At 42.3% G+C, this 25,992-nt stretch overlaps 2 protein-coding genes across 4 annotated transcripts in view; one reads left to right on the top strand and one right to left on the bottom strand.

Annotated features, from left to right (window-relative positions):
• PKIG (cAMP-dependent protein kinase inhibitor gamma) overlaps positions 1-9,567 on the bottom strand; it is a 99,013-nt gene extending 89,446 nt beyond the window's left edge. Inside the window, exons 1-3 of one of the 2 annotated variants that reach the window (XM_029918471.1) lie at positions 9,490-9,567; positions 8,748-8,781; positions 7,725-7,894 (exon numbers count right to left, since the gene is read on the bottom strand). The gene's annotated coding sequence lies outside the window, so the exon portion shown is untranslated. Of the gene's footprint in view, positions 1-4,003; positions 4,368-7,724; positions 7,895-8,747; positions 8,782-9,489 lie in introns of those variants that run through there. The other variant, XM_029918469.1, reaches the window with a different exon arrangement.
• Positions 9,568-9,720: 153 nt separating this feature from the next.
• SERINC3 (serine incorporator 3) lies at positions 9,721-25,894 on the top strand. 2 transcript variants are annotated; one of them, XM_029918463.1, is made up of 10 exons: positions 9,721-9,877; positions 14,910-15,071; positions 15,699-15,892; positions 17,477-17,556; positions 18,225-18,362; positions 20,446-20,615; positions 21,388-21,478; positions 22,312-22,492; positions 24,092-24,319; positions 24,953-25,894. In XM_029918463.1, the coding sequence occupies exons 1-10, from the start codon at positions 9,839-9,841 to the stop codon at positions 25,089-25,091; spliced, it is 1,422 nt and encodes a 473-aa protein (XP_029774323.1). In that variant the 5' UTR covers positions 9,721-9,838; the 3' UTR covers positions 25,092-25,894. The 2 variants fall into 2 exon arrangements, with proteins under 2 accessions (XP_029774323.1, XP_029774324.1); XM_029918464.1 differs by lacking the exon at positions 9,721-9,877 and adding an exon at positions 11,931-12,133.
• The last annotated feature ends 98 nt before the right edge of the window (positions 25,895-25,992 follow it).

The following is a 25,992-nucleotide window of genomic DNA, read 5'->3' as shown; positions in this document are numbered from 1 at the left end:
GTTCATAGCACCATTACTGACAATAGCTGGAAGGTGGAAGCAACCCAAGGCCCATCTGTGGAATGGATAAACAAAACACTGTACATAGATGTATATGCAACATGTATATATACCTGCAATAAAATATCATTCAGGGGCACCTGGGTGGCTCAGTAGGTTAAGTGTCTCACTCTTGACTTCAGCGCAGGTCATGATCTCACCCGTGGGATCAAGCCCCACTCCCCCGTTGAGCTCTGCACTGACAATGTGGGGCCTGCTTGGGATTCTCTCCCTCTCTCTCAGCACCTCCCCACCCTGCCACATGAGTGCTCTCTCTCTTGTAAAATAATAAACTTTAAAAAATATATGTTGATCAGCCTTAAAAAGGAAGAAGGTCTGACACAGGTTACACCATGGATGACATTATGCTAACTGAAATAAGTCAGTCACAAAAAAACAAATATTGTACAATTCCATTTATATGAAGTATCTAGAGGAGTCAAATTCACAGATACTGGAAGGAGAAGGGTGGTTGTCGGGGTCTGGGGGAAGGAGGAAGAGAGGAAATTATTCAATGGATAGTTTCAGTTTTACAAGATGAAAGAATTCTGGAGATCTGTTGCATAACAATGTGAATATCTTTAACACTCTGAGCTATACGCTTAAAATGTTTAAGATGGTAAATTTTATCTTATGGGTATTTTACCACAATTAAAAATAAAAATAAAAGTTTTTTTAAAGAACTACTCTTTCTAAACATTCTTCCTATAGATTTGTATATATATATACTTAAAAAAAATAGGCACACACTGTACTGTAATGCACTTTTCACACCTAACCATATGATACAAGCATCCTTCTCAAATATATAGCTCCCACCTCATTCTTTTTTTTTTTTAATGTTTGTTTATTTTTGGAAGAGCATACACAGGGGAGGAAGGAGAGACAGAGAAGGGGACAGAAGGTCCCAAGTGGGCTCCATGCTGACAGCAGCGAGCCCTAAGCAGGGCTGGATCTCACAAACCTCGAGACCTAAGCCAAAGTTGGATGCTCAACCAACTGAGCTACCCAGGCGCCCCTCACCTCATTCTTGTCTAATGGCTAATAGTACACAGCACAGGACTGCACCATAATTTAACCAGTCTGTTTTCAACATTATAAAAACATCACAGTCAACATCTTGCATATTTTCTCAGTATGTCTTGCGATAGACATCTGTTTTGGTTTTTACATGCCCTGTTTCTGGTACCAATATCCTGATTTCCCCAAAGGAAAAATACTTCCTTCTTATCCACCCATCCTGTACTCAGCCAGCCTCCTCCCCTCTAGCCACTCTTGTTCTGTGTGGCCAGACTGGGCCCATTTATTTGAAAGTTTGTTCCTAGGTATATTATTTTTCATGTTGTTATTTTCATCTCTCCTACAATTACATTTTCTGACTATTACTGCTTGCATAAAGCTATTGCTTTTTGTCTGTTATGCCAGCTGTTTACTTAACCTTAGTATACCTAATTATTTTTAACTTAATTCTCTTGAATCTTCTCAGCGGATCATATTATACATAGGTGGACAATCATATTGTCTACATAGTGATTAAAAGCAAAAGCTCTAGGTGGCTCAGTCCCATTGAGCATCTGACTCTTGATTTTGGCTCAGGTCATGATCCTACAGTGGTAGGGTCCAGCCCCGCTGTTGGGTCCTGCATTGACTGTGGAGCCTGCTTGAGATTCTTTCTCCCTCTGCTCACTTGCTCTCCAAAAAAAAAAAAAAAAAGTAAAAGCTCTGACCTCAGACAGACCTGGATTCTAATCCTGTATGACTCTGGGGAAGCATTTTACCTCAATTTCCTCATCCATAGACTGGGAATCATAATAAAGGCTATCTCACATGTCTGTTCTCAAGATTACATCATTAACTGAGACTAGTGCATGAAAAGTGCTCAACACATATTAGTTCAATAAATGTCTAATATCAGACAATAATGAAAATATAACTCACTGCATACTACACCTTTTATTTTTTGTTATTGTTGCATTACACTGATGTAACTTCTCAGCAACTGCCTGCTTCTCGCTTCTTCAAAAAAGTAGAAGCCATCAGACTCCTTGTAAAGATCTGTGCCGCGGATGTTATCCATGTTTATCCTTTTGGGAAAGCAGTGCCATCCATTTCTCTTTTCATCTGTATTTTCTCAGCCTCTCTCCTCACTACTTGGCTCTTTGCCAGCAGCGTTTAAATCTGCTCATGTCTCTCTCATGCTTAAGACTTCACCTTATTCCCCAATCACTCTCCAGCCTTCTCTCTTTCCCTCTCTCCCTTCACAGCCAAACTCTGCGAGCTGCCTACACTTTGTCTTTATTTTCTCACATCCCACTCTCTCCTCATCCCACTGATATATTACATTGAACCTTTGGAAACGGCCGATATTCTAGTTCCACCCCCATCATTTTACCAAATCTGCTCAATTAGGTCCCCAGTGACCTCTATATTTATTCATCCGAAGGACACGTTTTAATGTTTAACTTCTCTTACTTGAAACCTAAGCAAGATTCTGCAAAATTAACCTCTTCCCTTGGCTTTCATTACTACATTCTCTTAGTTTTCCTCCTACTCCTCTGACCATTCCTTCTTAGTATAGTCTAAATGAACTCTTCTTCCAAGATGTGCAACATAGTGGCCTCAAATGATCTAGGCCTTTATTTTTTTTCAAAGCTCTCCTGGTGGTTCTCTTCCAAAGTTAAGTTTCCAGTTGTACTGGATTCATGTACTGTGCCTTGGAACATGTTTGGAATGCACGCCATGAGGGCAGGGATCTGAGTCCACACTGCCCCCACAGTGCCCAGCGTATTACAGACACTTGACAAATATTCTTTGAATTGCCATAAATGAATGGCTGCAATGTGAAAAACAGAGAGGAGGAATGAAGACTGAGAGGGAGCATCAAAAAAAACCCCTATCTTTCTGAAACCATACCTGTGACCAAGCACATGCAACATACTGCACACACTACATACTTAAAATCCTTTGGCGGCTCCCCAATGCAAGCTAAAATCCAAATTCTTCAAAAGTTATAAAGGAGATACAAGGAAAGTCTCTCAGATGGGGCACCTGCTTATCTCTTAAACATCATCTCACTAGACCACTTCCCCTTCTTGGAATCTGTCTTTCGCCAGCCTATGAAATCCTTGCAGATGCCCAAAAAGCCTGCACTCTATCCCTGGGGCTTTGCACATGCAGCTCTCTCTGCCTAGAACATCGTGCACTTCGCCAGGCTCATCTGGCCAATACAAAGGCCCTTCATGTCTCATTTTGGAAGTCATCTTTTTTGGAATCTTTGACCACCCCCCCTAGCCTCATTTCCTGAAATGTAAGTTAACTGCCTTCTCTAGGCATTTATGGCGCCCGGTATGTCCAATACCATAGCTTGAATCACAATGAATTCCTGTTTTAATGGTAAACCCGTGGAGTTCCCTGAGGCCAAGACGTCTCATTCTTCTACCCCTGGCGATCAGCCGAGGCCCTGGCACACAATACATGCACAGTGATGGACTTCCTTGTAGTAGTAATACTGATAAAAACTCCAAGATATTGAGGACTTACCTGCAATGGTTTTAAATATAAATTTGGTTTGCCTTATAACACAGCTATTATTATGCCCATTTTGCAGATGGGAAAACTGATGTACCATGAAGTCAATCCTCTCTGACCCCAGGAGAGTCATTTTCCGCAGCTCTGAGTTATTCCCCGAATCCAAATAAGAGGGGCTTTCGTTTTCTAAAGAAACTTTCAGGTCAGGAGAAGCAATGGGCCCAAAATACAATCAAGAGCCCAAAGCGCACGCCAAGCCAGCGCCAAGTGGGGTTACAGGGCAGGAGAGGGCGCCGCCCCGGCGCGGCGCAGGGGATTAAGGACTGGCCCCAGCCTCATTCCCGGGGGTGCCCCGCGCCCCAGCCCCAGGCCTACTGCGACGAGTCGACGCCGAAGAGTAGCGTTTGGTCGCGACTGCCCGCCCGGCCCTGCTCACCTGCAGTCCCGCCGCCTCGCAGAGCCCCGGCCGCCGCCGGCCCGCAGCGTCTCCGCTGGGCTGCTTGGCGCCCGCAGCGCGCAGCGGAGCGCGTTGCCTTGGCGACCGGAGCTGCCGAACTCCCGCGGCGGGCGCTACGGCGGCTCGGAAGGGACCGGGACGGTTCGCGGCCCCTTCCGCGGCCCCAGAGCGACCAGAGGAGGGAAAAGGAGTGGGAGTTGGGGTCCTGAGCCGTGAGGGACCCGGGTGGGGTTTGACAAGCCTGGAACTTGGCCCCAGGAGAAAAGGAAGGGAAAGGAATCTGAGGGAAAGGGAAACAGTAAGGCGGGGGAGGGGCGGGGACTTGTATCTCGGATCCCGCCTTTGCCTCGGTTTATCTCTCTGTAACCAGATCCGCGGATCGTTGGAGGAGAGAACCGGGCCATAGGCGGAAGCTTGCTAGACTGGGAATATTTAAAGACGAGAAAACTCGTGTGGGAGGAGTGGCAGATGCGTTTCCCTATAATTTCAGAAGGGGTGGTGTGGCAAAGAATGAATAAACTTGTTTCTCAAGGTGAGAATTAGATCATCAGATTGCATTTTAATATGGCAAATTTAGCTTCTGGCCAGCAATTATATTTCTTGAAATAATCCTGCAAATATACTGAAACATGAGCACAAAGGATATTCATTGCTCCATTGTTTGTAAAAAGGAAAATGGTTAAGACCAGTCTAAATGTTCATCAGTAGATGCATCCATAAAATGAATTTCTACAGCAAGAATTAAGGGAGACCGAAATAGATAAAGATGTAAATACAGCTTAGGTAAAGACCTATCTTCAAGCTATGCTTACACCAGTGGTCTCCTAACTAGTCCTGTCTTTGCATCTACTGTTACTTACAACTTACCGACCTTGACCCAGTCTATTCTCTATTTTAAAAATGTCCTTTTTAAAATGTAAACACGATCATGTCCTTCCCCTGTTCAAAACCACTCAACAGCTTTCCCATCACATTAGAATAAAGTCCAGAATTGTTTACCATGTTCAGCTTCATCTCACCGTTTTCCATCTTGTTCATGCTCCAGCCACACTGGCCTTGTTTTTAAGTAAAGCATGTGTTTTTATTTTATTTATTTTTGAGAGAGAGAGAGAAACAGAGTGAGCAGGGGAGGGTCAGCGAGGGAGATACAGAATCTGAAGACAGGCTCCAGGCTCTGAGCTAGCTGTCAGCACAGAGCCCGATATAGGGCTCGAACCGTGAGATTATGACCTGAGCCGAACGAAGTCAGGCGCTTTACTGACTGAGCCACCCAGGGGCCCCAAGCATGTGTTTTACACACACACACACACACACACACACACACACACGCCCAAAATGGTGCCGCTTAGAATTCCCAAACGTGTTCTCAATACATAGTCTAAATGCAGTTTCAACCTCCCAGAAATATGTAGTCTTTTTTTTTAATTTTTTTTGTTTTTTGAATTCATTTTTGAGAGACAGAAAGAGACAGCACAAGCAGGGGAGGGTCAGAGAGAGAGGGAAATACAGAATCAGAAACAGGTTCCAGGCTCTGAGCTAGCTGTCAGCACAGAGCCCGACGTGGGGCTTGAACCCACAAGCATGAGATCATGACCTGAGCTGAAGTCGGACACTCAACCGACTGAGCCACCCAGGCGCCCCCAGAAATATGTAGTCTTAACCAGCCAGCCAGGAATTTTTCAACCCTCCCCAAAGAGTCTGCCACCAGAGCCCTCAGAACGCCCGGAAGAAGAATGAGGTAATCTGCATGATAAGAAAACTTGCTTTTCCCCTGGAGTGGCCTTGCCTAGAACAATTTTTTTCTTCTAATAACTTTCTTGTCCCCACTCTCCTTCTATAAAAGCTTCCGTTTTGTAGAACTCCTTGGAGCACCTCTCTACTAGCTAGAGGACTAACACTCAATTGATGAATTGCTTTAAAAAGCCAATTAGATCTTCAAATTTACTTGATTGAATTTTGTTACTTAAACCATACTTCTGTTTCACGGCTTTTCCTCCTGCTGTTCCATGTTGACCACTCTTCCTATGCAGCTTGCTTCCTCATTTCTTAATGTCTTTGTTCAAATGTCTGGTTTTCAAAAACACCTGCCCTGACTACTTTATTTAAAATAGACCCCCACCAACTTCTGTGTTCTCCTCGCCTGTTTTATTGTTTCTCTTCACAGCTCTTATCAGTAACTGACATTTTATATTTGTTTATTACTTGTCTCTTTTCACTACAGCATAAGCTCTTTAAAAGGCAGGCATTTTGTTTTGTTCCCTGCTGTTTTCTCATCACTGGGAACTGGCTGGCACATAGTAAGAGCATGGTAAATATTTATTGAATAAATGAATAAGTTAAGTGAAAAAAAAGCAATACGCACCACTATGTGGTTGGAATGCTACCATGTGTAAAGAGGGAATGATAGATAATACATATAATCATGGCATATGCATCTATAAACTCTGGAAAGAGATCTAGGAGATGAGGGGGTAAGGAAATACATTTTCAATGCACTTTTTGCAGTATTTTTAAAAACCAAGTATCCATATTATCTTTTCAAACAATATGTAAGAGTGTGTGGGGCTAGAATATGCCGCCCCAGAACCTGCATAAGGATTACTTCAGGCTGAAAGCAACCGAGAAGTAGACACAGCAAAGCGCTCTGCCCTCACCCTGAGGAATTTCCCTTTGTGAAGATGGTGCTCCCACCCTCTCCATCAGAAAGAGCAGAAGTTAAGCAGGAGAGAACTCTAGACTTTTATCAAGAGAGAGGAATCTACATGACAAACCTTACTAAAACAATCCTTATCTTCCATTAACTTCTTCCACTTTACCTCCCTAATAGCCTAAACTCCTTTCCATTGTCTTAGAACTTCTCTACAAATGCAGAATGTATCATCCTTTGTCAGAACGGTAAGCAAAACTCCAGGCCTCCCCAGCCTAATCTGTGAACCCAGAGGGAAGAGGAAAAATTTCCTCCCTTACAAGGGAGGAAAAAACAAATTTTGACAATCAATGTAAAGATCGGAGGGGCTGCCCACCCCCCACTGCCGCCAGAGGGAATGCTGCAGAGGGGTTCCTGCATGAGGGGGTAAATTGGAGCAGAAGATCTGCTTTCATCACTTGGGGTCAGAAATACTGAGAGACCCGGCTGGATCCCACAGTTGGGCAGATGAGAAGAATGAAAATTCTTCAGCTGCCAGGTAGCCCCAAAGTTCCTAACTGAACGTACACAGCAGCGCTCACAGAATGCAAACAAATAGCAGACAAGGCCATGGCAGAACCACAGATAGGACAAGATTCTCCTCTTCCACCACGAGTGGGTCCTGCTTCCTTCTCAGTCATAACTCTGGCTCTGCTTTATTCCCTCCACCTCCTGGACGACAAAACAGTGAGATACCTAACCATCGGATTGCCCCTGCTTCTCAACTGTATCCAACTCAAAACTGTTCTCCACTTGCTTAAACCCTCCTCACAGATACGCAGCACAAACCCAAATCCTGCAATAAGCTCTTCCCAGTTCCCTCTTGGCGAGATAACCTCATGTTTTCTGTGATGAGAATTCTCCCTTGCTGTATGAGCCAAATAAATCTGGTATTTTTTGGAGTACAGGTATGTCCCTGATGGGACTTGACCATGGACTTCATTACAGTCTTCGCTTTCTTTAGCTCGGGCCAGCAGTACCCAAACAGGAAGAAGGAAGGAATTTAAGGGTTACCTGAAAGGTTCCGTGACCATGAAGCAACTCCACTTGGGCAGGTATTCGGTGGTAGGGGTGGGGTGGAGCTCAGCGGGGAATTAGGAAAGCTTAAGTAATTCTCCTTCCTCTGCCATCAACCTTTTCTGTGGCCTTGAGTAAACCATTTCACTTTGAGTCTTTCTCCATTTCTGAAAAAAACAAAAACAAAACCAGATTCAAATATTTCTATGGCTTCTTCCAATCTAAATATTCTAGGATTCCAAACTCTACAGGTTCTTATATTCCCAGGTAAATGTTCCCCTAGTCATTTGTATAACACTTTAATCTCATCACTGTTGCCATATCTGCAAACCACCTGCACTGTTATATACATAAGTGAAACATTTCTCAATTTTTTTTCTTGAAATAGCCTCCCAGTTTTAACTTAAATTTACAGAGTAAAATTTACATCATTTCTTAAATGGACAACCAGTGTTGCTGAAGTGGCCTCGGCCTGCGTGGCCAACCTCGTAATCTAAATTTCAGCAAACACCTTAGTCCCACTGATTGGTGGACTGACCTTTTCTTGTATATAGATCACGCATTCTTTCCTAGAAAGAACAGAGCACGTCTGCAAGTCACGAAACAGAAACCAGATGCCCTTGCACAAAGCCCAGGCGCTAAGGAACCAGACCCCCTTGCTCCATCTCTGAGCATGGTGATAACGTCTCTAGCTGGTACCATCAAGTCTGCACATAATCAAGAGGTGTTGGGGCCACTGCATTCCCCATACTGATGAGCTGATCTAAATCCCTTTGAAAAGCCCCGGGCCAGGCAGAAACCTCTGACTTGGGCTTTGAAGAGTCTGCCTTGTCCCCAACGTGGCCAGCCTCCTGGATAAAATTCACATTCCTTTCCAAGCAAAATTCACCTCTTGAGAGTTGGCCATGGCAGTCCAACTTGGGGTTCGGTACCACTGCTTGGTGGAAATGGAAGGATTTCTGCAAGCACACCCACTGACCCTAAAACAAAGCAATGCTATTTAACTGGAGATGGACTTACCTTTTGGAGAGATTTGGAAAATGAAGCCTTCACTCTGTCAAAAATGGAGGTAAGCAAATGTTAGAAACGTGTTAAGTACCAGTGACAAATGAACTTTCTCTTTGGTTTGAAGCGAGACTTTCTCACGCTGCCTTTCAGTGTCACCTAATGTGTTCATGCCCCCAGGACTCTTCTGTTTACCCCAAGTGTATTTATTCCACATTCTAAGAAACAACGCTCATCTTTCCCTGATTAGCTTGGACTCATCTTTTGGTTCTCAGATTAAATACAAATTCCTCAGAACACCCTTCCAGGACCGACACCCACCAACCCCATTACCTCCCCTCACATTAATAAATACGCTTTTATTGAAAGGACATTCCCTCATACTACTTCTTCATAGTACTCATCACAGTGTGTCATGGTGCACTTATGTTCAGTGTCAGGCTCTTTTCTTAAGTTGGCCATAAATTCCTGTGCATTTCTGTACCTCAGATCTCGACACGTAACGGGCTCCCAGTGAATACAAGCGAGGTGAAGGAATAAAGCCTTGACACCTCCTGCAGCTCTGGGCCGCTTTCGCCCCATCTCCCACCTCAGCTCCAAGTGGTGTTAACCCCGCCTTCCCCCTTAGCTCCAGGCCGGTTTAGCACCGCCTCCTCCCTCACCGCCGACCGGTTAGCCCCGCCTTCTCACTCCGCTCCCGGCCGGTTAGCCCCGCCTCCTCCCTCAGCCGCCGACCGGGTTAGCCCCGCCTTCTTACTCAGCGCCAGCCGGGTAGCCTCGCCTCCTCTCTCAGAGCAGGGACTGTTTAGCCGCCTTCCTCCCTCAGCGACTGGCCAGGTTAGCACCGCCTCCTCCCTCCCCTCTGGACCGGCTTAGCCCCGCCTCCACTTAGTGCCAGGACGATTTAGCTCCGCCTTCTCCCTCTACCAATGACAGAGGCTCCCTCGGGCAGCAGCGGCTGAGGACGGTGGGCGGGGTCACGCAATGACGCACCTCGCGCGTTTCCGGCTTGAGAAAACGTCGCGATTCTGATGAGACGCCTCGACTGGCAGTTACCACCGCGCTAGAAACCTACCGACCAGCCGCCTCCATCACCAAGCGTCACCATGGGGGCTGTGCTGGGCGTCTTCTCCCTCGCCAGCTGGGTGAGTTCAGGGTCTGATGTCTCCGTCGGACGTGTAGTTTGAGGGAGGGCAGCAGGGAGCCCCAAGCCCAGACCCTATCGGTCCTTGGCCAGGGGTTAGGGGGCACAGGCCCTGGGCTGCAGAGAGTATCCGGGGGCCCAAATCAAAATCCGTGATTGCCCCCCGGGATTGGGATCACGCGGCTCGCCTTCCGGGTTTGTGGGGGAACGTAGAAGGTCAGGCAGTCATTGTTTACAATTTCGATTGCCCCGCCCCCGAGAGCCTTCCGGCCTCGGGTTCCTCTGGAGCTGGAACCTGAACCGGGGAATGAGAGTTCCGGGGCGAGGGCGCTCTGCTTCATTTCGAAGTAGCTTCATAAGGTGGCGTCGTTTAATTTTGGGTGGCTTAAATGATCTATTGATCCCATAGCATGGATTTGCCAGTGCTACAGAGTATGTGGCAGAGCTGGGATTTTAAACGAGGCCTGTATGTAGTTCTGGGCAAAGGAAAGAAGGCCTGGTGGATTATTATTCAAAATTGGAAGCCATGGCGTGAACATTTTGAGACCTTGTCCAAGACCATTATCTCTGGCTTATCGTAACATGAGGACAATCACTCCAGCATTCCTTACCTCGGGAGCTGCTGTGAGGATAAAGTGAATAAATTGGGTTGAATCCCTTTGTAGATTGTAAACGGCACATTTTAAAAAGGAAATTTTAGGATCTAGGAACGAGAACATGGTGAGTTACCCCGTATACCTGCTCCTGAGGATCATGATTCTTTAAAGTCATTTCCCTTGTTTCATAACTGCCCAGCTGATTTAGTTGATCAAGGACTCAATCTCAACTCATTACACTACCATTTATTAGGGACACAGTGTATTTTCCTTTTTTTTTTTTTAAGATTTTATTTTCAAGTAATCTCTACACCTGGTAGGGCTCCACCTCACAGCCCTGAGATCAAGTGTCGCGTGCTCCTCTGTCTGAGCCAGCGTGGCGCCCTTCCATTCTTTAAGGCTGTTGACCTTAAATCAGAAGGGTGTTTAGTCATTTACAGGTTCCTTGAGAGCAGTGGTCTTCGAATTTTTTGACCTTGACCGAAAGCAAGAAGTAAATTTTACATAGTTGATTTAATATGTCTAATTAAACCCAAGTGTTATTTATGAAATAAATTTTACTTTTATCATCCGCTGTACAATTTTTCTTTCACATTAGAACAAATCCTGATACGTTGAATTTTACAATCCACTAGTGGGTCAGGCTATTTGCAAAACAGAGTTAGGAAAAAATATAGTTAAGAAAGTAATTAAGGAGTGGTTTGTACTTTGAAACAAAGATTTTATTTTTTTATCCTAACAACCTGAAACACATTTTGACTTTGTTGTAAAGCTAAGATTTGAATGGATGCCATCAAAGGATTTCTCTCTATAAGTTGCTTTTATATTTTATTGGTCCCTTGGTTCAGCAGGAATAGCAAGAAGTGCAGTGTACCAAAGAATGGAAGGAGGAAGGGGAAGAATAACAGGAAATAAAGTCAGAAAGGTAGCAGGGAGCCAGCCAAATCCTGTAGATAGCCATTGTGTGGTCGTGGAGGCCAGTTTAAGGACTTTGGCTTTTACTCTTAAAGTGAGAGAGGGATCCAAAATAGACACGAGGAATGATGTGATCTGATCTGTGTTTTAACAAGATGGTTGTGTGGAGAACAGATTGTAGAAAATAAAGGGGAAAGCAATGTAGAGGAGGGAAAAAAAACATTCATTGCACCCTTCTGTGAGGTTAGTGGTGGGGGGTGTGGGATCTGTGAATTAAACTGACAAAAGACAGATGAGCACAAGAAAAAAGCTATGTACACGTGCAATACACATATACACAGGATGTTCTTCATCATGCAGTGATGAATAACTCCAAAGGGTACTTGGAAAATACAGCTTATTATATACCTAACTTAATAAGGGAGAGGAAAAGGGCTTTTATAAGATAGGTTTCTTTAGGGAAGACAGATGGGTTTTTAGGAAAACAAACAGTAGATAAGAAAGTTTGTGATAATACTTGTTTGTGTAGGTGCAGAGGTCTTTTGTCTTCATGGCCATAAAACTCATGGAGAGAGAATTTATGGCAGCCTCCTATTCCAGAAGTTGCTGCTTTTAGTCAGATGAAGAAAGCTCCAAGAAGGCTTTTTCGAATCTCAAATGTCTTCATCTTAAAATAATCTGTACGAACGCTGGCTTCTGAATGGGTCACTTCAGCAGTAAGATAGGAGCCATTGCGTTTAATCCAGGTGAGTGAAGATGGTGGTAGTTCAGACCTACACGATAGCTAAGGATGCTAAGAAGTGATCAGATTCTGGATGTAGGGGCACCTGGGAGGCTCCGTCGGTTAAGCCTCTTACTCTTGATTCAGCTCAGGTCACGATCTCACAGTTCAGGAGTTCCAGTCCTGAGTTTCAGCCCTGTGCTGGGCTCTGTGCTGACAGTGCAGAGCCTGCTTGGGATTCTCTCTTCTCTCTCTCAATCTCTCTCTCTCTCTCTCAGTCTGTCCTCTGCCACTCCCCTGCTCACTTGTGCTCCCTCTCTCTCAAAATAAATAAATAATAAATTAAAACTAAAAAAAACTCTGGATATATATTTTGAGGATAAAGCTTACGTGCTAACAGATTGGGTGATGGTTTTGGAACAAAAGAGGGCATCGAGGATACTCCACGGTTTTTGGCCTGCGTAACAGGAAGAGTAGAGTTGTCCCATGCTGAGAGGGAAATGGTATAACAGTAAGACAGCTTTGTTCCTCAGCTTGAGTACCTACTGTGTAAAGGTGCAAGAGACGTAACAGTGGGTGGGCCCCCTAAAGGTACTTATAGTCTCTTGATATTTATAAACAAGTAAGTAGGTATATTAGTTTGCTAGGGCTTGATAACAAAATACCACAAACTGAGTGGTTTAAGCAACAGAAATTTATTGTCTTTCCGTTTCTGGAAGCTGGAAGTCTGAGACTAAGGTGTCAACAGGGTTGGCTCCTGAGGGTGGTGACAGAGAATATATTCCATGCCTTTTTCCCAGCTCCGGGTGGTTTGTATCTGTCTTTGATGTTCCTTGACTTGTAGATCTCTGCCTTCATCTTAAGTTGGTATTCTTCCCATGCTGCCTGTCTGTGCCCAAATTCTCGTTTTTATGACACCAGTCATGTTTAATTAGGTGCCCACTCTTCAGCATAGCATCATTTTAGCTAAGTACATCTGCAGTGACTTTTTTCCAAATAGGGTCACATTCTCCGGTCCTGGGGATCAGGGCTTCGACATACTAATTTGGCACAGTTCAACCCATAACAGACAGGAGGCAGTTACCATGAGACAGAAAATAAATAGCTAAAGAGAGTCGGGAGCGTGTGAACGCAGACAAAACAAACCTGAAGTAATCAATTAGTGTCATTGTTGTTGGCTGTGCCTCTGTTCCTGTCTCTGGCTACCTACAGACCTCTGCTGACCTCGGAGTCTTTTGGCCCAGATTTTAGTTACGAATTGGATACTGTACCTGGGTGATCAGTGTCCATGGCTGCTGTGATTTACTGAGCCCCTCCCGTGCCAGGCATTAGGCTGGTGCCATATATTCCTGATAACCGTTCATTCTTCACACAGTAACTCTTTGGGTAGGTGGTGTCATGCCCATTTTTACAGATGAGAAAACTGGTCTTTTAAGAAGCTTAACGTCTTGTTCCAAATCAAACAAAACCATGATACAGGCCACGCAAGGTACTATCTATAAAAAGTGAAACCTGGGACTGTGCTGTGGGGTCAGCGTCCCCTATTATTTACGTCTGCCGCTTCTGCTGCTGAGTCTGACTTCAGCCTGCCCTTGTAACGTGACTTAGTAATGTCACCTGTGAAAGCAAGTCAGGCACTTTCCTAATTAAGCCTACATAAAAAGCAACTCAAATTATGCCTTCGTCGGGAATGCTCACCAGAGATCCAGGTTACTTTTTTTTTCAGTTGAGGTAAAATTCACATAATACAAAAGTAACCATTTTAAAGCGTATAATTTTGTGGTATTTAGTACATTCACAGTGTTGTGCTGTCATCACATCTGTCTAGTTCTAGAACATTTTCATATCCCCCCAAGGAGAAGCTCGATTCTCATTAAGTCAGTCATTCCCCCATTTTTTCACTCTCCCCATCCAACCTCTGGAAACTACTGATGCTTTCCATTTCTGGATTTACTTATTCTGGACATTTCATATAAATTGAATACAATATATAACCTTTTGTGTTTGGCTTCTTTCACTTAGTATGAGGTTTTCTAGGTTTATCCATGTCACCTCATATATCACTACTTTGTTCATTTTTACGACTGAGTAATATTCCATTGTGTGGATATACCACATTTTATGTGTCCATTCATCAGTTGATGGACATTGGGTTGTTTCTGCCTTTTGGCAACTGTAAATAGTGCTGCTTTGAACAGTCCTGTACAAGCTTTTGTTTGAATTCCTATTTCAGTTGTTTTGGGTGTCTGTTTAGGACTAGAATTGCCGGGTCAAGTGGTGATTCTGTGAGGACTCCCCAGGTTTCTCCTGAAAGAAGCTAAATGGCTCTTGCTATCCTCATTTATAACCATTTCCATGAAATGTTGCTTTATGCTGTAATGCCAGATTTGGTCACTGGGATTCCTTAAATAGCAAGTGGAGTTAGGTTTTTATTTTTCTCAGTATTAAGATATACTGGTTTTAAATAAAATATACTCTGTGTGAATATAACATTGACTGGACTCCTTCAGTGTTTTAGGCACTGTGTTGAGTACTCTTTTCATATAGCAATATCTGGGGGAGGAAGGTTCTGTTATTGAGACTCTTTGACAGATGAAGAAAAAGCTTATGTAACTTGCTAAGGTGACAGAAATAATATTGACTCCAGAACCCTGGATTTTAATCCCTTCCTCCCAGCCATTACTCCCTCAGTCAGAGCTGTGAAAGCCTGGCTTACCTCCTCATCGTCTGCTCTGTGACACTCAGGACACGCAGGGGTCCACTGAAAGAAGTCTCAAATGGCTGTGGTGTGCTTGTCGCAGGTGCCGTGCCTTTGCAGTGGTGCGTCGTGTCTGCTGTGTAGCTGCTGCCCCAATAGTAAGAACTCCACGGTGACCCGCCTCATCTATGCTTTCATTCTCTTCCTGGGCGCTGCCCTGTCCTGTATCATGCTCACAGAAGGGATGGAGTCTCAGCTGAAGAAGGTGAGGAAAAGTAACAGGAGCCTTAACGTACTGGTTATATCTGTGTGATTTTTGTAGCTGGCACCATTTAAGTTGTGATTAACATTCTCACTTTGCACCGTTGTATAACTCAATCAAGTTCATTGTAATTGTTAGGTTTTTAAATTACTTTTGGGTATAGTCAAGACATAGAACATGAAAGCATTAGTCCTTTTTCATGAATAAAGGTCGTCAGAACGAACAACTTCAGGGTCTAGTGTAACAACTCAGAGAAAGATATTAAAAGAGTGACACAGAGACATTGTCTTCCCATGTATGTTTCAGATTTAAACATTTACCTAGACTAGCCCTTCACCTGTGGAAGGAGTCAGTTGTAGACAGTTGCCATGAAAACTCGTGGCAAGATGGGAGATAAACTCATCAGCAAGAAAAGAGAACTTCACTTTTATTTGCAAAATACAAGTAAGTCCTTTCTGCTGTTTGGTGACAAGGCTGCAAGCGAATTGGAAGGCAGAAAGGGAAGAGTCCCTCAGGGCCGTCTCGCGGTTGTTGAAGTAGTCCATTTTATAAATCCAGGCTTTTTTATGATGGGATAGAATCTTTGTTTAATTGTGGATATCGCCCTAACAGTGCAATTGCTTTTTCCAGATTCCTGGATTCTGTGAAGGGGGCTTTAAAATCAATGTGGCTGATAGAATGGCAGATAAAGACTGTGATGTGCTGGTGGGTTATAAAGCTGTGTATCGGATCAACTTTGCCTTGGCCATCTTTTTCTTTGTCTTCTCTCTGCTCATGTTAAAAGTAAAAACAAGTAAAGATCCCAGAGCAGCAATACACAATGGGTATGTAAAATTTATTTTATTATTTACTTGCTTATGGTATCATTTTGTGGATCCTCCTGTTGAGCAGTTAATGTTGCTGTTGCAATGGACACGGTAGAGTCTGTGAATCAGCAGCCTGGAGATATTTCTCCCCTGTTGTACATGTGAGGTGGTTTCAGTGCTATTTCTGTTAGGAGCTCTGTAGCACAGAGAGGGGACGAGGAAAATCTTTTCTTTCTTTTTTTTTTGAAGTATTTTTATTTATTTATTTTTTAATGTTTATTTTTGAGAATGGGGGAGAGCCAGAGAGAGAGAGGGAGACACAGAATCGGAAGCAGGCTCCAGGCTTTGAGCTTTCAGCACAGAACCCGATGTGGGCCTTGAACCCACAAACTGTGAGATCATGACCTGAGCCAAAGTCAGCCACTCAACCAGCTGAGCCACCCAGGTGCCCCTCTTGTCTTTTAATGCCTTTGTTTCAGGTTCCTAGATTTTTATCAGACACCTGTGAAACAGTTCAAGCACTGTACTAGGCACTGCACACACACAGACACATACACTTTTTATTGTTAAAAGATAAAAATGTACCTGATGTATTAAACAGTATACAGAAAAATAAACTGGATCACTGGGTCACTTATTTATAAATCTATTGTTTTCCATTCCTGACTACCGACTATCCCCAGTTCCTCTTAGTTTCAAGTAATTCTTTTTTTTTTTTTTTTTTTTTTTTTATTTTGAGAGAGAGGGAGAGAGAGTACACAGGTTGGGGAGGAGCAGAGAGAAAGGGAAAGAGAGCAAATCCCAAGTAGGCCCCACTCTTGTCAGCACAGAGCCTGATGCAGGGCTTGAACCCTGAACTGCGAGATCATGACCTGAGCCAAAATCAAGAGTTGGATGCTTAACCAACTGAGCCACCCAGGTGCCCCAGTTTCAAATAATTCTTATTTGAAGACTGAAAGGAGTTTCGTAAACTTCATATGTATTGTAATCCCCTTCTTATAAATGGAGTAATGAATTTCAGAGAGGTGGGAGTGTCTGAGATTTCTGAGCCTGTGAGAATTGGAGCTAGGATTGAAACTCGGGTCTGTCCAGCTCCAAAGCCAGATTCTTTCCACTCTGCCATACGAGGCAGTCTTTAACGATCATGAACTGAAAGCCAGGTTTGGTCCTAGCTTTGCCATTGATGAACTGTGTGATTGTGGGCACAAGGCACTTATGTTCTGTACTGTGAAAGAAGGACTAGATGATAACTTTTCCCTAGATCCAATAGTTAATTGCTTCATATTTAGCTAACATTGTTAGTTTAGAATGCTCCAGAAATCTAGAAAAATTCCTATCTTTAATTGCTAAGTGTAGCAAAATTCTTAAGTTCTATGTTTTTCTCTTATTATATCGATGAATGATTTGTTCTCTGGGCTAATGTTTATCTTTAAATTGTATGAAAGATTGAGTGAAACAGCTTCATGTCAAATGAAGAGATAAGCTCAGACAATCATGTTGGAAGTGCTACTGAATCTTTATTTTTGCATGTCAGAAATTCACTTTTCTCCATGTAAGGGCAAAAATTAACATTTCATAAATGCACCTTTTATATTTTAATAGGTTTTGGTTCTTCAAAATTGCTGCCATTGTTGGTATCATGGTTGGCTCTTTCTACATCCCTGGGGGCCATTTCGCCACAGGTATGCTATTAAGGGAGTTAATTATGATATACACGGTCTCTGCAGATGATGGCGTTTAAGCTACATTTTCACTGGTGGTGTTGCAGAACTGGCAATTGAACGAAGTGGTATTCAATTACATGACTCACTACTAATATTAAGGTAGTAATTCATTGAATAAACCCAGGAGGCATTCAGCCCATTTCTCGGCTGTTCCGGAACCAAATGTTGCCAGTATCTTAACATAGCTTACCTTCTTACTTGGCGGCACTAACTTAATCCGAGGGCTTGTCAGCATAGGGACCTGTGGTAACTCACATGTGCTCCATGATCCCTGTCTTCATCTGCTTTCTTACCATAACATCAGGTGACTTCTGTGGATTTCCACTGTGATTTTTTTTTTCCCCTTGTAAAGTAAAGAAAAATGCTTATTGTACCATTTGGAATGTCAGATCCCAGGCTCCTCTTGGCACAAGCTAGAACAAGTTTTAAAAGGTCTGGAACCCAACAAAACACTTCTCAGAGAATGCCTTTGAGTTTGGATTTGAAATCCTTTTGCTGTGCTGCTAGAAACAGAAGATGTCTTTACCACCTATTATTTGAATTGAAATTGTTTTAAAATGTTGGGGAGTAATATTCTGAAATGATACTCCTTTGGTAAAGAATAACTTTGTTCTTTTGCTTTGTAGCCTGGTTTTTTGTTGGCATGGTAGGGGCCTTCTTGTTCATCCTCATCCAGCTAGTACTGTTGGTAGACTTTGCTCACTCTTGGAATGAATCATGGGTAAATCGAATGGAAGAAGGAAATCCAAGGTGTTGGTATGCCGGTAGGTATCTGACCTCACCTATGAGAGCCATACTGCATTATGCTACATTAAACACGATGTCCATTTATTAGACACTATTAACTATAGAGAACCAACTGAGGGTTGCTGGAGGGGAGGTAAGTGGGGGAATGCACTAAATGGTGATGGGCATTAAGGAGAGCACTTGTGATGAGCACTGGGTATTGTATGTAAATGATGAATCACTAAATTCTACTATTAGAATGACTATCTTGTTGCCATATATTACCCTATGTGTTAACTAACTAGAATTTAAGTAAAAACTTGAAACAACAAAAATAGGATGCGCAATAAATATCTCCATGGATTTAAATGTATAAGCTTCCAAATGAGAGCTGACTTTTTAAAAATTACAGTTTTCTAGTTGAGTTTATTGTGAATTACATACACTAGGAGGAAGCACACATAACATATATCATTGGCGTCTCTCAGTTCACTTGTTCTGAGATTTATAATGTAATTATAAATGTGTTTAGTTAAAGAAAAACATGTATTTAGTGATGTAGTTTTGGTTTTGATTTCCTTGTTTTCGCAGACAGAGGACTCAGCTGGGTTATACATACGGGTCCTCTGCCCACATCCCTCAGGCAGATAGAAGTGAACAGTCCTTCCTGCTTTATTCGGAATATGACCCACACCCTTTGTAAAAGCTTTCTGGTAGAAAGAGGGCACTTAAAATTTGGAGGGTGGAAATAGGATGTACGGTTCGTAATAATAGAGAGGGACTTGAGTTCTCTACTTACTAGGGGCAATGACCCGCCGTGCCTCTTTTGAAAAAAATAGTAGTTATTGAGATTCCGAGCCCCGGCCCCTCCACCCATCATCAAAGTAATAGCTGCTCTGTATCAAGAACTTGGAAACCAAAAATCACAAAAGAAAACAAATTCCCCCATAATTCAACTCTTCAGTAATTAATACTCACTGTTAACATACTAGCTTATGTCTTTCCAGTCTTTTTTTTTTTTTTTAAGTTTATTTTGAGAGAGAGAAGGGAGAGAATCCCAAGTGGGCTGCATGCTGTCAGTGCAGAGGCGAACACGGGCCTCACTCTCATGAACCAGTCTCCCAAATCATGAGATCATGACCTGAGTCGAGATCAAGGGTCAGACACTTAACCGACATAGCCACCCAGGTGCCCCTCTGTTTACTTCCATTTTTTATAATTCATTTGGACTCACTTCAGAAGAATGTAACGATGAATTGAGGATTTGCCATACTTTGGAGTAACTTAAAAGTAGAAAAATCTTGCATATTCATATGGAAAACCATTAAGAACTATGTTAGTAATTTAATATACATTACCATTTGATAGTAATATGTACATAACTTAATTTTAAACATGCAAAATCCATGGAGATTATGATAAAATGGAGACTAGTTTTCTTAAATAAGTCTGTGCTATGAATTAAGTACAAGTTAATTGAGCTCAATGTTGCTATACTTGGTCAAAGCGTACTCTCCCCCTCATGTTTTCTATATTTAGACTTACATAACTATTGTTGATTGTCCATGTAAACAGAAAGGAATATTATTTTAGGTATTTAAAAAGAGCAAATATGCCCCTTTCCCACATGATGTGGTCTCACTATGACAGGAAATGGGTTTATGTGGCCAGTGGCTACTGAGGACAAATGTCATAAAAGATGCCTGTCCATTGTGTTCTGTTAACATCATCCCTGGCATCCAGCTTACTGGAACTGGGCCAGTTTGAGGCCCCGGAAGTTTTATAGATTCCTAAGAAAAGTTTATAATGAATATTATTTTGCATATAGTTGGAATTTACTCTAGCTGGAATGATCACATGTCTGTTTTCAACCCATGGAATCAAGTAACGTAGTCTAGGAAGTGAATTCAGTTGCTTGGTGGATTTTTGAATTTCACATTGAGCCACCTCTGATGCTATCTGAAACATCAGCCTTGGGTCTTCTGTAATTTCCCTATAAAATGTTGACCAGCTTAACAGTAAAATAATGTGTCTATTTTTCCATGGAGTAGAAGAAAATTGGTCTTCACTAGAAAAGTTTGTTACAGTCGTGCGCATTCATACTGGTTTCACTTTTTCTAGCTTTACTCTCCGTCACAAGCGTCTGTTACATCCTGTCAGTCGTCTTTGTCGGGTTATTCTACGCATACTACACCAAACCGGATGGCTGCACAGAGAACAAGTTCTTCATTAGTATTAATTTGATCCTTTGCGTTGTAGTTTCTGTTATATCCATCCTTCCAAAAATTCAGGTATGGTGTTCTGCTTCGTCCTCCTGTGACAGATTTTTAATTAATGCTAAACTTTAACTGACATGATCTTTTATATGAATTTATGCTTAAGATTATATACTTAAATATTTTCCCATATTATGATAAGGTCTTTATAACGTAGTAACTGCAAAATGTGCCATTGAGCGAATAATTTCCCTATCATTATTAAAAAAAAACCACCTAGGTAACCTGAGAATGTATAACTTTTATAAAAATACTTTACATAGTGAGAATGATTCTTAGGAATCCTTAGCCAAGATATTAAACTAGAAAATCATTGCTTTTAGTATTTAAAAATAAAACTCAAGTGTGCAAGTTCCACCATTTAAATATCATACTTTAAAAATTCATGGAGTTGTAGATAGGAAAGATGAAAAGAATATGAGACATTGCCTCTCCTTTCAAAAATGAAGAAGCTGAAGTTGCAGAGAGATGTTGGGTCTCCTGGTAGCTAGTTAGGCCACAGCTAAGCTTAGGTTCTCCTACACCAACGGACTAGTAAATCGAGCCTTTGGGATACACAGGAATTCCAGGACCATGAAATCCCTTGGAACCAGTAGTACATAGTTCCTTTTTCTTGGTTCTTTTTCAAGAGACCTCAAACTGAAAGGTTATTTTCATCTTTGAACTGTCAAGTAGAATCAGAAGGATCTCCGTTAATAATACTTCAGGGGAGCCTAGGGAAGTCCACTGGGTTTAGAAGGTCAGCCCTTGCGGTTCCTGTGGCACTGTTTTCTTTTTGATTTCACAGGAACACCAGCCTCGTTCTGGTCTCCTGCAGTCCTCTCTCATCACCCTCTACACCATGTACCTCACCTGGTCAGCCATGTCCAATGAACCTGGTAAGGGAATGTCAATAGCGCATTCATTTGATAAGAAGAAAGTAGGAAATTACTCCTTTGGCAAGTGCAAAACTGAGGTAGAGCAAACATGAAACAGGCGAACAAACAAAAAACTTCACTCCAATGTGCATTGTTCACTGTATGATGCACATATTTGCATTTCGAGTTTTATTCTCCATGTCTGTCATAGCTGTTCATAGCCGACAGCCTGAAGGACCACAGTCCTTTATACAGTCTAGGCTTTTCCCTGGACTCAGACTAAGTCAAACTAGTTAAGAGTTGGACAAGGCAACATTGTTGTTGGCCCTCTGTAGCATTGTTGTAATTGAATTTCACTTTGCTGTTCCAAGCTCTAGAAGAAATGTCTGTAAGAGATCTCCTTTGCATTGTGTCTCACTCAATAGGGTATTCTGTGGACTTGTTTTAAAGGAAAACAGTTATTGCAGACCTTTCAGTGATGACTCAACTTACTGTTATTATACTCCTATTTAACTATATAAAAACAAATCTAGGGAAAATTTCCTTGCATTTAAATCCTTTTTTCAACAACAGATGCAAAAAGATTTGGCAGTAAACTTCAAACTCCATAAAATCAAGATTGACATTTATGAAATTTGACAAATAACTGTTGCATATTTTCTTTTTTTTTTTTTTTCTAAAACTAAGTCACTGATTGTAACAAATAGGTTACTAACTGCTAAGTTTCTGGGTTCTTTGAAGTATAGTATTCCCATACTGTACATCATGACTGTAAAATGTGTGAGCTTACCCTTCAAATCCTTTCCTGGAACAAAAGGAGTTCTAACTAAGGATAATAAAGTTTCCATTTTCAGATCGTTCCTGCAACCCTGGCCTGTTCAGCATCGTTACACACATGACCGCACCAACTTTGGCTCCTGGAAATTCAACTGCTGTAGTCCCTACCTCTGGTCCACCCTCGAAGAGTGGGCATTTTCTGGATCTAGAGAATTTTATTGGGCTGACAGGCTTTGTTCTCTGCCTTTTGTATTCTAGGTAAGTTAAAAAGTACTTGGGACAAGATTGTTAGGACAGTTAATGATAGAGCAAGGAAGCTATTTCCTTTCAAAAAACTGTGAGGAATTAAAAAAGGAAACCTAAACTTTCCTTTATGGGAAATCCTTGACTTGAGTTACCCAGCCATGTATATTTCTTAAAGCCCAGTAAATCATCTCAAATAATTCCTTACAAACTGATGCAGAGATACCTTCTCCCTGGATAGAAGGATAAGGTTTTCTTTCACCTGACCCTAGATCAGCTAGAGTAATGGCTCTGGTTGGTTTATCTTTTTCTATAAGAAAAAAATCTGTATTTCCTGATCATTGTAAAAAAAAAAGAAATAACTGCTGGGGCACCTAGGTGGCTGAGTCAGTTAAGCGTCTCTGGATCTCAGGTCATGATCTCATAGTTTGTGAGTTTGAGCCCTAAGTTTGGCTCTGCACTGTTGGCGCAGAGCCTGCTTGGGTTTCTGTCCCTCCCTCTCTCTGCCGAACTCTCTCCCTCACCCCAATCCCCCACCCCACCCCCGTGCATGTGTGCATGCTCTCTAAATAAACAAACTTAAAAAAACACAACAATAGAATTCTGTTACATCTAATTTTAAAGTCTCTAGGTAACCCAAGAGCTCCGATATAACCTATTTTAGCACTTTGCATTCATATATATATGTAACATTGGAATAAGCAAACTTACAGAGGTAAAAGATTTGTCTCTTGCCAATTTTATTGATATTTTCTGCATAATAGCATGTATTATTTTAATAATTTTTAAATAGGTAAAATGGACAAGGATATATTTATATAAATTAATAACAAGTGAGAAAAGTATAAAGTGGGGAATAAAGGTATCCTTAACACAAATTTAACCTCGTCTGTGGTTAACATATATGGTACCTATCAGTTCACACTTTTCCCCTTTGCTGATACTTACTGTCTATCAATCTATTTGTGTCTGTAGAATTATACACAATTTTATGTATAGTTACATACATAATTCATATCACTTGATAAACAATTTTTTAGAATCAGGGATGTGCCATATAAATACATGTAGTATTCTCAAATATGAAATTTGTCATTATAATTTGGACAGCTTTCCACATTTTGTGTAGATTTTTGGTGGGGGGGGATGCTTGCTTAAAATACAGGTTGGCATACTACAGCCCTCGTGCTGGCTGCCTGTTCCTGTGAGGAAAGTGGTATTGTGGTATTGGAACACAGCTGGGCTTAAGTGTTTTTTATATTGTGTCATTTTGTTTGTCTCGCTTTTGAGATATAATTTCCGTATTATAAAATTCACCCTTCTTAAGTGTACTCCTCGGTTTTTTAGTCTACTCACAGGACTGTGCAGCCATCGTCACAGTCGATGTTGGACATTTTATTTTGCCGGAAAGAAACCATGCTCATTAGCAGTCACCTCTCTATTCCCTCCCGCTCCTGTCCTTGGCAGAAACTGATCTGGCCTCGTGATGACAGGGAGCCCTTCAGAAGGCCATCAGTCCCTGAATAGTGCAGGAATAACCTTCATGTATGTAGCAACAGCGGCAGTTCATCTCAGGCCCCTTTCTGATTTATCTTCTTTTTGATCCCTTTCCAGCATCCGCACTTCCAACAATAGCCAAGTAAGCAAGCTGACCTTGTCAGGAAGTGACAGTGTGATCCTCCGTGATACAGCCACCAATGGAGGCAGTGACGAAGAAGATGGACAGCCTCGGCGGGCCGTGGACAACGAGAAGGAAGGAGTGCAGTACAGCTACTTCTTATTCCATTTCATGCTCTCCTTGGCTTCCTTGTACATCATGATGACCCTGACCAGTTGGTACAGGTAAGAGGCACAGGCTAACTGGGTGATGACCACTTGGCCCCCTTGAAGATCTCCACCCGTTGCTGGATCCCAGAATCTTCTTGTTTTACCCATGTAGTGAGGTTGTGATCAGTGCTGACTCTTTTTGGGAATGCCTTTGACTTTTTCTCCTCTTGGATTTAAAATCCAGTTGTAGTTCTTACAGTACAAATCATGGAGACCTCTTCCAGACTTGAGTTACTTAAGAGAAAATCATGGCATAAAGCCTCCTGACCCATCTTTGTTCACTAATTTTCCTCTGTGTCCAGAGATGGCCATATAGAGTATTCTGGTGAAAGTCATGATGTGATAAGGAAGGAAAGTTTGAGGGATGCCATTTCAATCTAGAGTTTAGCCAATATCTAGAACAGCTAGATGTTTCTAAAGAACTTTGCCCAAGGGATACAGTATTCAGAGTTCTTCATGCTGGCAAGAAGATACAAGTTCTTTGAGAGATAGATTCTCCTGCTCCCAAAAAACTAATCATAGTAGCTTTCTCAAGTTCCTCCTAGAACCTTACTAGAGACTAGTGTCTGCCTCCTCCTCGGCTCTGGCTGGCGGGCTGCTCGATGTTGATAACAGGCTCCTTCACGTGACCCTCTCCTGTTTTCTTAGCCCTGATGCAAAGTTCCAGAGCATGACCAGCAAGTGGCCAGCTGTGTGGGTCAAGATCAGCTCCAGCTGGGTCTGCCTCCTCCTCTATGTCTGGACCCTCGTGGCTCCACTCGTCCTCACCAATCGTGACTTCAACTGAGTCTCTGAGAATTCATAAAGGTCTGCTTTGCTGAAAGCCCATATCTATTTTAATTTTGCTTCAACTAAAATATTAAGTGAACAGTTTGCAAATTTGAGTATACCCAAGTTTCTGTCAGAGGCCAGGCTGAGTAATGCTTGATGCAGGATCTCTACTTTTCATTTGTATGTATATTATGTTTATTTGTAAGGATATATCGCAAAGGGAACATTTTGCGTTTTAAAGTGAACCACAGCTGTGCTGTGAAGAGTTCTTTATTGAGACCTGTAGGATCTTACAACTTTGATTTAAAATATAAGAAAAATGTTGGATATTTGAGGCCAATCGTTAATATATTTCTATTGCAGTATCCTTAAAAAGCAAAAAAAAAAAAAAAAAAAAAAAACCCACCATTTGTAGGACAGGTTTCTTCTGTGAAAGTGTTTACTTGTGTGACGCGGGCACTCTGGAGTCCGTCAGCCCTACTGTGTGCAGCGGCAGAGTGCGGGGGAGGAGCCTGGGGAGGAGCGTGTGGGTCCTTCCCCGGAAGAGCAGGGAGGCTGCGGGCTGCGGCTTCTGCAGCTGGAGTCTGTTCGTTCCGGGGTTTACACTACGGCGGGGAAGCTGCGCCGCTCCAGCTTTGCCAGGAGTGCTTTCCGTGAGCGCTTTGTAGGTTTGGTTAAAACGAAGATTCACTTGGGAAAACAGTGCGACTTTTGGTCTATGTACTTACTTGTTATGAGTATGTAAAGGTAAAATGCATGTGAATTCATCATATTTGCACTACAAAGTTATTTGATTAAAACAGAGACTTAAGCTTTGAAGACAACCTTCCTCCCTTTTTTTTTTAACAGCTTTAATGAGTTAGCAGCCATCCTGTATTTTTTAGACACAAATGGGCCATCGGGTTTATCAACATTGA

The sequence above is a fragment of the Suricata suricatta genome, chromosome 12, assembly GCF_006229205.1.
Source record: "Suricata suricatta isolate VVHF042 chromosome 12, meerkat_22Aug2017_6uvM2_HiC, whole genome shotgun sequence".
NCBI lineage: Eukaryota > Metazoa > Chordata > Mammalia > Carnivora > Herpestidae > Suricata > Suricata suricatta.
The sequence above is the reverse complement of the archived record's forward strand: the minus strand, read 5'-3'. Positions and strand labels throughout refer to the sequence as shown.

Bases quoted from the DNA above. Each gene is read 5' to 3' on its own strand.
- SERINC3 (XM_029918463.1), top strand. From the start codon at position 9,839: ATGGGGGCTGTGCTGGGCGTCTTCTCCCTCGCCAGCTGG. The intron at 20,616-21,387 runs GTATGGTGTTCT...TTGATTTCACAG, and splicing joins CCATCCTTCCAAAAATTCAG to GAACACCAGCCTCGTTCTGG. The intron at 21,479-22,311 runs GTAAGGGAATGT...TTCCATTTTCAG, and splicing joins AGCCATGTCCAATGAACCTG to ATCGTTCCTGCAACCCTGGC.